At 37.4% G+C, this 13,777-nt stretch overlaps 1 protein-coding gene across 2 annotated transcripts in view; it reads right to left on the bottom strand.

The window, feature by feature from the left end:
* The window catches only part of prima1 (proline rich membrane anchor 1), a 38,181-nt gene that overhangs the window by 10,997 nt on the left and 13,407 nt on the right, over positions 1–13,777 (bottom strand). For both annotated transcript variants that reach the window (XM_079583596.1, XM_079583595.1), the window contains exon 3: positions 7,277–7,409. In XM_079583596.1, coding sequence (XP_079439722.1) covers positions 7,277–7,409 — 133 coding nt within the window. The remainder of the gene's footprint in view (positions 1–7,276; positions 7,410–13,777) is intronic.

The following is a 13,777-nucleotide window of genomic DNA, read 5'->3' as shown; positions in this document are numbered from 1 at the left end:
CACTTTAAATCCAAGCCTGAGTCTAATTAGCATTTCACATGTGACTTAAGTTCACCCAAAAAGTTATTTTAGGATGTATTGACTGTAACTATGCATGACAGCATTTAACAGTGCTGCATGTTCAGCAGAGCTAAGAGGAGAAAAAAGACAGATTGCAGTTGTGTTTGCACATCATATCCAGGGTTCTGAATGTTATGTTGAATGTTATGAATGTTGAGTCTTCGTTATCATAATTGTGCTAACGTTCAATGACCGGGATGCTTTATCATTCGTTTACAGCGGTCAAAAATTCACGAAGCACCCCATTTCTCCCCTCTAAGATCTATTCTTCACTACATGCACTGAGCAACTATTCAACAAAACTGATTTAGCTTTCCCCTCCAGTGCCTCTAATTCCATTAAACTCATTACAATAAGTGAGCCGCACAGGTCTTCAGCATGCAGAAGCCATAAAGCAATGATTGGGGTAATAATCCGAGCCTTCACTGGGACATTTTACCGAGTGTTTGAAGAAGCACCATTCGCGGTGCATCGGTCATTGGGCATAGCTAAATGATGTGTTCGCATGCATATAAAGGAAGGCATTAAACATATCTCTCTCTCTTCATTTTGGCAGACTGGGCAAGCTCATTAGCGGAGAAATAGCTGCCAGCTGGGTTTTCCTTTGGGAGTTGGCTTACTTATACCAAGTTCCCAGGCAAAAAAGAGGCAATGTGTAACAAACGAATTCACCAAGTGAAATGATTCCAAACCAGAGAGCTCATAACAAGTCCCCATTTAATAGCCAGGAGGGGATGTTCCACAGCTTTCATAAATAAAAGATGAATTTCCAGAAGACTGGAATGTTTTTACATTAACAGCTTGGATTCCACCTCCACTTAGTTTCACTTGAAAATCTGAATAGTATCAATTTAATGAGAGTAGCTTAAGGATGACATGAACCAGGACAAATATAATCCAGTGATAGTTATGTAAAAGCCGGCTATTCGGCCCAACTTCCGGTTTCCAAATAGCCGGTAAGGAAACGCGTGTTCTAGTCTTTCCAGCGTTTTAAAGGAATTTTGGTTAAATAAGACACAGGTTCGCATATGCAATTATCTCGTTTTAATCTGACTCCATGAATTAAATAAAAGTTCAATGTGCAATAAGGTTATGTTTACACTTAAATAGTTACAACATGATGTAATGAGAATTTAAACCATTTGTACCAAGCATAAATGTTACCTGAGAGAGAGAAATATAAAGAGAGAGAGAGAGAGAGAAAGAGAGAGAGAGAGAGAAAGAGAGAGGGAGAGGGAGAGGGACCCTCTCCCCAGCTTGGCATCCAAAGACAAGAGAGTGAAGAACCTTTGCCCTCCAGTTTTGTCATTTCTCCCCCCACCGTGTCCCCAGCACCCAGGTGTGAGACATTCAAACTGACCAATCAGACCATCACAATTTCCTCCATTGTCCCAATCACTGCTATGCTGGAAATGTCTTAATGAAAAGAAAGTGTCTTTGTTGCATTGAAATAATCTTGGATTATTTCCAACCTTACAGTTACTACATGGATTCTTTTTTTGGGGGGTGAATCAATCAGTTCTGGCCCTGGATGTCAAATGGTCAATAATTAATGCAGTAAATTCTCTCCCTTTTGGTCATGGGAATAACCTGTTTATCACGTGCATGAGACTCTCATGAGTTGTGATGTTTATAGATAATATCTGTTGGTTGCCTCCTGTGTTGACCCACCAAATAAGAGTGTTGTGGTTAATCTCTGATCAAAAACCTCTGATCTATATAAATAGCTGGATTGCTCATGACGTCATAAAAAGCCACTGCACCATATTGGTATTCCCTAGTATTCCCTCACAATTGTATCCTATTAATTACCGTAATAGGAAACCATCTGAATTGAATGAAAACATTACCTAGCAAGCTTTTTATATCTGAAGTCTCCCTGTACATTCTGACAAATCAGGAATTTCCCCTACTTATTAAAAATCGAGTCTTCATTATAGCAGCGGATATCAGATCAGCTGACGGATGAGATACCTCAACATTTGTTAACACATTTTAAAATGATTCTTCTGAAATCTGCATTGCACTGCACTGCATTTATGCTTTGTTAGGCATGCACACTTAATTCGCCATGTGCATTTATTTATTGTCGTTATGTAATTATATAACACATACAATATTGTTTTTATTCATACAGTAACTGTAAATTATTCAACAATGTTTTCATTAACAGCATGTTTTTCGAAGCAGTAAAGATAACGACTTAAAATTAGTCCACAAACTAGAATGGTTAAAACAAATATAAGGAGGATAAATGTTTGGTTGCTGTAACACCTGTGGTGATAAATCCTAATAATAAATGGTACTACTGCAAATAAAACTCCATGATATAGCCCAGTGGCTCTCTTGTGTCTAACTTCTCATTATGGCCAGGCTTGACATCTTATGGGATTTTAATACATTGTCAGGTTTTCACAATTTGATGTAGCCAAAATTGTTTTGAGTTAACACTACAGCTCATAAAAAATAGACAGAAAAATTTTGAAGCTACTGCAGAAAGTGATATAGTGGTATATATTAAAGATACATTTTTTCCCATAAAAAATGCTGTGACACCAACCTGACAGCTTTTATGATTACCTAAAAGAAAAATAAATATGATACAACACAATGAAAAATAACAATAAATCTGTGAAATCTATGTGTTATTGTAGTATTGCCCTGGGTGTATCAAAGAGAGTCTGGGAGCCTCTTTCCTTTTTTGCTGTGTGAGTGATTTGGGCTGTCTGAGGCCATTTCCCTGTCTGCAACTGATTTGACAGGCCTCTCAGGTTTCCCTTGACAGCATGTCACTGGTACCAGACCAAAAGAGCAGCTTAAGTCTGACACACCACGCAATGCCTTCTACTGCGCCATCAGTGCAAAACACATTAGGGTTGTTGCGATAACCGCAATATTGTAATATCGCCATACTGAGAAACCAACCGCAGAGAAGTGCAAGCAACCACAGCAACTGCGATGTTCGTGCGTTTTCTTTTTTCATAAGGCTATGGCCTTCTTGATTTACACTTCATGCATGTGTATTTAATGTTAAATAAGCAAATAATGATAACAATAGTGAAGAATGTATTTTTTCTGCCAACTGGCTCGTTTTTACTTAAGATTTCATGTATAATTGTGATTTGTACAGAGGCTCCGTAGATTAGCACTAAACAAGCCTAAACGGACAGCGAATGAGAGAGAAAGCTCGACTGAGCACGTGCGATTACCTGCGTCTGTCCTTCTGCAGGTCGAGTCATATATTTGTGAAACAAAAGTTAGCCATTTCCGAAGAGTAAAGCGAAATCTTTGTCATAGCATCCTGTCAACGTTTTGGGCACTTCCCATGAATGGCATCAGTGCTGGTCAATGAATAGAATCAATGCCATTGGTCTCTATTAGGGCTGTCACATTTGAGAAAAATCTAATTCGAACGAATATCAAAGAAATACCAAGAAATGCAAAGAAAATCGCACGGTATTCGAATAATACATAGTACATCGAATAATACATCGAATAATACATATTATCGAATAATACAATACAACCCCCCCCACCCCCCTCCCCCCCCAATCCTCACCCCGCCCCGAAAAAAACAACAACAAAAAACGTAACGGAGATTCAATCACAACTTTACTAACAGTCATGAACAGTACTCCCAAATTTACACTTATAGGACTCAAATAAACTGCAAATAAACCTTGCCTTTACACGTGCATCTGACAAGGTGCCGACCGGTTGTGCAGGAAAGTATGCAGTTATACGATGTTGGACGCCTGGCGATGCTCTGGCCGTCTGCTGCGTTTCTGGGGCTGTTCGATTACGGATATTTCACGTCATGTTCGAATGCATATTCGAATATCGAATAAAAAGTGACAGCCCTAGTCTCTATGAAGTGAAGCATCAGCTTCAGCGTTACTCTGGCGATGTCGGTTGAGCCTTAAAATAATTTCAACATGGGGGTGTGCGATATCACGGTTTTTGATCGTGGATGATTAAAATGCCTCCACGATCTGCTTTTGAAGAAATATCGTGTTACAGTGCATTTGATCAGTTCAGTTCTGGCGCCTCCATCTCAACATACTCAACGCAACATACATTCACACATCACATGTTAACGCAGCGGTAGAGTTGTTTACCGCCGCTTCTTACCTGTAGGCTTGTTTGGTGCTTTAACCCTCTGGGGTCTGAGGTGTTTTCTGGGCCCTGGAGGTGTTCTGACATGCTCTGACATTTGTCTTATTTCTGTTACATGTGACATTTTCATGGCTATAGTCTGATTACAATGTATTCAGCACAAACTCTGCTACAAAAATATGTAAGCAGCATGTATGTAAAACTTTGTCGTTTTGAGATAATGACGTTTATGCGTGGTTTGTGAAAAACAAAAACAAATTGTCAAGACTTTTGAAAATTGTTTCACGTAGCCTAGAATATTTGTTTCAAAACTACGTGAAAATAATTCTGCGTACTCATTCAGATAAAAAAATATATTGATTTAAAATTTGTAAGACATGTTTTGTGTAAGAGAGCTTTATGCGAGGAGGAGTGAATCATTGATGTGATTCACACCTGAGAAAGACAAAGACCCTCCCATAATGGCCCTATCAGGTGGGGCTATGAGAGAACTTGAACAAAGTATGAGAAGAGATTTAAAAAAGAATGGCTTTTTGATTGTTTGGATTTATTTACAACACAACAATCCAAAGATACACAACAAAGAACAAAAAAGCACATTATTGAACACACTGATCTAAAGACAGAGACTTGAACAGAGACTTTGTGCTACTCTTGAAACATAGTACATACCTGTCATTTCCAAGGCATTTCATTTTTCATTTTACCATGGTCATGTACAGAGACTCATGTGAATGTTTAAGTCAGCAGGACTCGTCAGTGGCATCTGGTCCCTGTATAAAAAAAAAAACTTTGAACATGCTGATATCAAGAGAAACTATAGGGCTGCACGATTTTGGGAATACATTTTAGATTTTTCTGATTAAAATTGCGATTAAAAATGACTTATATATATATATATACAGTATATATACACCAGGTTTGTTGTGCCTTGTAGGCATATACGTGTAGGGCTGCATAAAATAATAACAATAGCCTATAGCAGGTAGCTTATAAATCATTAAAAAGGAACACTCCAGTAACACTACACTAGAGAAAAATATATGGATTATCATATGCAACTTCAAATGTTTCCATTCGTTATGACGTTATGAAATGGGAGTAAAAACATGAAGCCTAATGTTTGGCTTTCCAAATGCACAGCGCAAGTGACTGTGCGTGCAGAGAACATATTTATACATGTTTCTGTCTATATAGCCTATATATAGCCTATATATGTATATATATATATATATATATATATATATATATATATATATATATATATATATATATATATTAGGGGTGTAACGGTTCACAAAACCGTTCGGTTCGATACGATACACTTGTGTCACGGTTCGGTACGTTTTCGATACAGCAAAAAGAAAGAAATGCCAGAGAAATTTCCTTGATTTAATTTTTTTATTATATTTTTATTAAAACTAACATCATAAAGTATGATATTTTTTTTACTTTGAGCAATGATGGAGCTATACTTGACTTTTCTTAGGAGCATATAAAACAAAACAGCTCCTTGGACAAAATGAAATGTAGTAGTTATAAACAAAGGTTTATTTTAGCTCAGATTAACATTTGAGGGCAGCAATTGTATTCATAATGTCAAAATAAAACCGACGTAATGTTACTTGAAAGCATTATAGCCTACTATTCTTGCCAAACTTCCGTGGTTACAGTTAGTAGTGTTACTACAGTAAATCCATGGTGAATGTTGCTGATCTGTGGACACTGAATAGTTCATTCATGGCACAATGTTTCTTCCTGGTTTCCACGTCAGCACTGTTTGATCCGTTAATAACGGAGAAGTGTGAATGTTTCTCACTAGATCTCACAGCGATGTTATTACTTCAGTGGCGAATTCAAATGCTTTCTTTACTGGATCTCGCTGTGTAGTAACAGTGCTGCTTGATCAAGATCGGCTCGCGCTGCATTGGTCCAAACTGATAAACGGTCCGTCAACCACACAATAACGAGTAGCTCAGTTTCATTACATTAGCCATTTGATGTTGGGCAATGTTGTGGTCGCGCTAGCATCTCTTACATTATGAGCCTACATTTGAAATAAAAAAATTTTGGTCGGCAGGAAAAATGGTCCAACGAACCGTTCGGTTTGAAAATGCGTACCGAAAAGCGAACCGAAAGCCTCGCACCGAACGGTTCAATACGAATACGTGTATCGTTACACTCCTAATATATAATATATATATACACACACACACATACATTTTAGTCTGGCACCAGTTTAACTAGTGTTAAACTTTAACAATGTAAGTTTATGCAACAATTACATGCTTACTATTATGAGTGGAAATGTCTTACCTTAAAAATCTTTCTCATAATCAAATCGTGTTCTTCTAATTCTTCCAAAGGTAAATCCAAGGTAAACAGCACAGCACAAACACAGTCTTCCAAACTCTATGAAAAGCAGAGGAATACTGAAGTCTCTGATTCTTTGTTTTTGAGGTAATGGGCGTTTACAGGTCTGCGTTCCTCCACGTGGACCATTTGCATGTCAATCGCTCGTGTGCGCGGTCACATTGAAGCTAATGAGCTCGGGTTGGAGAAACTGTACATGTCGTTGCTTTCATACAGATTACTTAAACAGAGAATATTAGTTTTTGATATGATTTACATCATTTAAAAATAGAGACTTCAAGCTTTGTAAAGACATATGTTGCATGTATGTGTGGCAAGCATTCGCTGATTACAGAGCAGTTTCTGTCTCGTTTCAGAATGAACTTCACATTGAGAGAGACGGCAGAACGCGCACCATGTTTATTTTCTTTCACACAAATAAAAGAAGACATTTAACAGTTTTGAATGATGTATAACACTTGCCTGTATGACAAAAATCATAGTTATTTGAGTCTCTTTTGCACTGATAAGAAAAAAAGTGAGACAATCGCGTCGGCGCAACAGCCGAACCCAGAGGGTTAAAAACCGTAATTGTCCATACTATGAAAGTCAATGTTTCAGATTAACCCATTATCACATTTTACTCATTTCGTATTGATGGAAATCTCTAGTTTCTGAGATCAATGACAAGTAAACTCAACTAAATTAACACATTTGTCATAAACTATCTAAAACTATTAAGTCTTACCTTTTGATGGCCTTGTAGCAAATGATGAGAGTCAGGAGGAGAAAGACCACAGATGCACAGCTTACTGTCCCCAGTACAAAGATCTCCATCTCTCTCCTCCAGGGTATTATGGGGGATACAGTGGAGGGAGCCACTGGAATAGAGACAAAGTGTAAAAAATAGGGCTGGGTTAAAGAAATTGATTTCTCGATTATAATCTATTCTCATTTTTAAGAACCGATATCGATTTATAAATTCCAAGAATATTTCAGTCTCTGCTGTTTTCAGCTGATGAATTAAAGATTTGTATCGTACCTCCCCTCCCATCCAATAAATCGCAATAAGCTTTGTGCTTTGTCAATTCTGATATGAAACAAAGGATCAGCTTTTAAATTCATGGCATGACAGATCACACCTCAGTTCAAGCAAAGTATAAAAAAAATAAACATGAATGAAAATCAGAAGGTATGTTGAAAGACGTCAATAAAACAGCATGAAGACAATGTCACGTTAGCCATTCAAAAGTAATAAGCCAGATAGTACAATCTAGAGCATTTTGCTAAATATATGCACTACATTGCATATTAATTGTATTTTTACTTAACCTGTTCTTCAATATTAATTGTATTTCTGAATAAATGTTATTATAAAAACTCCCTTATGTGTAATTTAAATACAAGTAGCCAACAAATCAGTTAATTTTAACCTTTAAAGGGGTCATAGACTGGATTATATTATTATTTCATAATGTTCCCTGGGGTGCCCTTATAATGTTAGTATGATTTTAACATCAAAAATTGTTAATTTAGAAATAAAAGGCATTCCCCAAGCCTGATTTTAGCCTCTGATTTGAACGCTCTGTTTTAAGGGGCGTGTCTGTGTGAGACTTCAGTGTAAACGCCCACTGCTGTGATTGGCTGACATGTTTGCATATGAAATAACTAGTATTACATGTGGAACTCTCTCTAAAACTTTTACTACGTTTTTACCATTACAGCTATCGAGATTAAGGAATCGTGAAAAGTATTGATCATAATGATCTATTCCCATCACATGAAAGGTTGCAGTGATGAGCATTGAGCAGATGACAATCCATTGATCGCGTATGAAAAGATCTTATCATTGCAACAAATACTTTCACCAAATAACAATGCAAACACGATGTAAATACAGTAAGAGCTTCGTTGTATATTGTAACAGCATCATTGATTTCATGATTTGATTTCAACGAGTTTTGGCAAGTGTCCAGATAAACTAGCGCTGTTTGATTGAAACGACGTGAAGTTGATTGTTTAGTCACTTGCTTGATTTACTGAATCAAGTTGATTTACTGATGCATAAACAGTATTGAACGATTTTGAGAGATAATCTGTCTGAATTTGAATAATTACATCAGAAATCACTGATCACAGATCAGGCATTAGAATAAACATGACTATCCTACTTACATGTTTGTGGCGTTGCTGGCAGATCTATATCGTAAAAGTCTGTTTGCAAATCCTGCGCCGAAATTTAGCAAATAATCTACAGTGAAATAGGCCTACACCGAATACAAACAATGCACTGCTGAGGCATTCACATTGTTGGAAAAAAAAAAAACCCACTATCCTAGCATTATGATCGTTTGGAAGGTAATGGTATTGATCCTGTGTTGATCTTTTCTTGTTCTCATGTCACTGTTCACTAACGCTCCAGTGGGCCGGGCCAAAGACGTGGTGATGTAGACGTAGCCGTTGATATTCTTCTGCAAAGGCGGTATACAGCTGCCCTGTGAAGTCTCCACTTTTTAGATCCTGTCGTTTGCTGGCCTTGGTTTCAATAAAAGCAGTTTTTGGAATATCAAGAAAGTTGTTGAACTTACAAGGTATTTTTATAGTATAACAAACTCTTAACTGTCAAAGGATCAAGGAACATTTGAATTCTTAGTCTATGACCGCTTTAATATTATAGTAATGTACCAACTAGGGTTCCCTGTTTACACCATTAGTTAAGAGAGATTTTTTTCCTTGAGGAAATTTGCCATCTACTGAACCTGATCTACACCAATTAATCGATATTAGGGATGTAACGGTATGGAAATTTCATATCACGATTATAGTGACCAAAATTATCACGATTATCACGGTTTTGTTCAAATGAGATGAAAATGTTAAAAAAGAACTGATACACACACTGAAAACATTTAAAACACATTTAAAACACTTTTTTTATATTTGGAAATCAACAAACATCAATTAAAATTAGCACCTCTTTGCAAGTATTTATCTGTCAGTCGGCAACAATATCTGTCAGAGCATCTGACAGGGCAAGCTGCTTTAAACTTGTTAACTATATCTTACCAGTTATTTGGAAGCCCTTAATAAGCTTGTGTCATGTTTAGGACAAATTGAACTATGTACTTTCACTGCAGCAGCTCACACTGCGTCCTCCGCTATTTTTCAGATGTGCTCGTATCAAACTACTGTATCGATATAAACGGTATTGCCTCATTCCATATCGTTAGAACAAATATATATTGATATATCGTACAAACTCGATATACCGACCAGCCCTATTAGAGGGGTTCTTACTTTTAGACTAATCGGGTTACAAAACTTTACTGTCAAATAAGTCAATGCGCACATCCCTACTTTGGATCAGCAGTGTATCTTAGCTATTTTCGATCATCCCACCCATCCCTAATGTAGAGAACAGTACTTTTACTATTATCAATTTCAAACTGGTCTCTCACACCAATACAGCTTGATGGCCCAATCACAAGGCTGCAGCATTCTGCTCTACTCCATTTATCATTCCATATCCGAGAGGCGCTTTATTTGGACCATTACGCAGCCGTCTCATCCAGAAACATATTAGTGCTTCAGGCTGCTCTACCTTCCCCACCACTTTAAAGTTCAGATGAGTTTTCTCTGGTTGAGAACTGATAGTGGCACCCTGCTTTACTGAGCAGTTTTAATGGTACTTATAAAAATGCACAGGAGAATGCTAATTAACAAGTTCATTGCCCCCATGAGCACACAGGGCTTCTGCCTCTTCTCTCTCACTCTTCTTTCCTCTAGCTCTTCGTCTCTCACTTTCCACCACTGTATACCTCCCTCTCTGTCTCTCTTTGCCTTTGTCGAAATACTTTTGAGAATTAAGCCTCAGATTCAGATGTATTTGTTCTTAAACCAAGGTTTTTGAATGTGTTTGGGATTGACAACCAAATTTACTAGTAAGCTCGAGTTCATACAATAGCTTTCAATAGCTCAAATACTGTCTTGTATGATTGCGACTGGAAAAAAACAGTAGTTTTACCCCTTTTGCATTGGCATTATTACATAATGCTTACCAAGGCTCCGTTTATTTGATCAAAAATACATTAAAAACAATAATATTATGAAATATTGCTACAATTTAAAAATATATATATTAATATACTTTAAAATGTAATTTATTTCTGGTGGCAAAGCTGAATTTTCAGCAGCAAAAAGTTGTGCTACTTAATGATTTTGTGGAATCTGTGACACTTTTTTAAAGGATTCTTTGATGAATATAAACTTTGAAACCGGTAGAAACTTTTAAATGGTAGTGTATATGTGTGAACTGATTACAGTATTATAAATTATTACCCATTGCATCAGCTTGTAACTACAAACTAAGGACTGCCCCCTAATAGTCGACTAAACGTAGACGAGAAGAGGCTTAGTTGACCAAAATTGTATTAGTCGCATAAAAAAAACAACTAATTACAGTATGTCGGACAGGAAATCCCAAAATGTACCTATCATCCATCGATCTCAAATATGGCTTATCATTTGAAACAGTAGTAGCCACATTAAATGGCCGCTCACTCTAAAGTTAGCCTAGATAAATGTGTGCTATTATTAGGTGCATATTCAAGTGTTTGGGTGGAGTGTGGAGGCTAAAGTATTAGTTTAGCGCGCTTATCTCATGACGTGTAATTTTTGGTCATTCAGATAAGATAATCATTTGAAACTGTAGACTTTTATTTGTGTAAACTCACAATAACAACAAAACTTTGTGCTTTTGTAAAATAAAGAAAACAAACAGGATCCATTTTCTGCGGCCTCCGTGAACTGGAGTGCGTCACAAAAACTTGAAATGTCTACTTTAAACAAACCAATTCGAAATGAAAACATATACTCTCTGATTATGCAATCCGTATGAAAGTTGTATTTCTCTCTAAAGGAGTGTCCACTATACTGCGGAGATGGTGAGTCAGCATCGTCAACTTTATCTTTGCAGTCGACACTGACTAAGAAATCACTAGTTTATTAGTGAATAATTACAATATCTCCTTTTCTTTCCAACAAATGTATTCCGACACAAGCATTGTACCTTTGGCGGTGCTTCGCAGCAAGCTTTAAGCATGCACTTGATTGTGGAATAGGCTATATATTACGCCTATATTAAAGGCTCATAACTTGATGTAGTAGATGTTCTCAAATCCTATAAACAAACTATGACGCAGCTTGCTTTTTTGTGGGTAGGTTACGTAGTAACAATCAGTTACGTCATTGTTAAGCAAGTTAATGAAAACTACCGTATGTGCAAATGAATCAAATAAAACATTTCAGTTTTTACTTGAGTGCTGAACTCAAGTTTAGCTTACTTGTCTGTGTTTTCAGATCACCCGCGCTTCTTCAGCAGTGTATATAGAGAGCGTATGTGCATGGTTGCCAGATACTATTGAAAATACCTGGTAAAAACGTGTTCTTTGCATAAAATCTCTGACTGGGGTTTAAATGATTGAAATCTGGCAACCGTAAGCATGAACGCTCGTAAAACCAGTCAGTTCTAGTCTCCTTTATTTGACAAAAACAAAAACAAGTATTTTTGGTCAAGTTATATTTTTTTTGAACACATTTCAGTCTCGTCTTTTTTCGTCAACGATATTGCATGTGTTGATATAGTCACAGTTATCGTTTAATGACGTGGGTGTCACTCATCTCTCATCATCTTGTCTTAGGGGAAAAAGGGTCGTCAGCGAACATTTTTCGTCAACGAAATTAACATTACTACTCGGTCTTATCTGTCAACGAGTTGTCTGTTCTCTTTGCTCTACGTGTGACATGTGCCGTGAGAACAGTGAGTGAATACGGAACAAAGAGTGAGAGTTGGTGGCCCTGCATATTATGGCAGCGTTTTTTTTTTTTGTAGTTATGTTAAACTCTCCCACATTTTACAGGTTCGACGGTTCGACTAAGCACCGTCTTCTTCTATTGGATTGGATCCGCGAGGGCGGCATTACAGTTTTGCGCAACAGCGCCCCACTGGTCAAACTGTGTTATTGCAGGCCCTTCAAATAGGTCATATGAGATCAAAAGACTATTAGACAAAAAAATTATTTGTCAACGTTGTTGACTAATCATTTCAGTTAGTATCGGTGCATCTCTAGTTTAGAGTTCTGACCAGCTGAGCACAGAATTTAGCACGGGAATCAGCATTGTTTCAATGGAAAAGAGCACTGGTACACTGTGACACTATTGCACAGGAGAAATACTAGAAACATCACTCTATTATTCCTCATTCTCTCAAACCTCCCATTAGTTAAAAGGCTGTGAGGTATTAGCAAACAGCTTTGGAGTATAAATCACTGAATAATTCTCCCTTGGGTTGAGACCAATGCATCAGCCACTTCAGATTGGCTTCTCTCTTGCGGTTTATCATCGACAGTGGAAATAATTCAACAGACCAGAAAGTAACTCTTATATTGATCAGCAAGTCAGATTCTTTACAGATGAACCACAACACAGCCGGAAATCAAAATACATTATAAAGATGGCAGAAAGACATGAGTCAAGATGAGTGCCAAGATGACCTCAGTGACCTCATTTAAAGGTCACTCAAAGTGGACTTGCCCATTTGTTAAAGCCCCCCTGTAGTCAGTAATTGTATCCCTTAAAACTCATCTTTGATCACCAAAATTACATTTTTAAATGTTTTTTCCTGTGAAAAAAAAAAATTCATGCCTTAAAATAGCTTGAATGAAGGCTAACTCTACACCCTTGCTACATTTAGTATACGCAGATCTATGAATATGAAAATTAGCCGAACCTCCACTCACTCACACAGACTCACTTGGCCAAATTACTGAGGTAAACTATGCACAATGGTGTCGGTCTTTACAACGTCGGACACATAATGGAAATTAATACGATTAGCCTTTTGCTTGACTGTTATCAAACAGCTAATAATGTGTTGCTAATGTTACACAAACCATGTTCCCATTCATCTCAGAGTCAGGCAGCTGCGTTCTCAGAACGTCAGTGGAGAAAGGCATATAGTTGACCATAACATTATATACATCATTCACCCGCTATATTGCTAAAACTAAAGGTGTATGTTGTTCGATTGAATCAAACTCAAGTTCATTTCCCCCTTTGGTGCGGATCTTTTGGGCAGGTGTGAATACAGCAATCGCACTCGGTTGCGGACCAAACAACCGAACCGAGACCCATCTGAAGAGGTGGTCTCGGTACGGTTCCAATCGAACTCTGGTACGGTTCATTTACGGTG

Source organism: Phoxinus phoxinus, assembly GCF_949152265.1.
Source record: "Phoxinus phoxinus genome assembly, chromosome: 16".
NCBI lineage: Eukaryota > Metazoa > Chordata > Actinopteri > Cypriniformes > Leuciscidae > Phoxinus > Phoxinus phoxinus.
The sequence above is the reverse complement of the archived record's forward strand: the minus strand, read 5'-3'. Positions and strand labels throughout refer to the sequence as shown.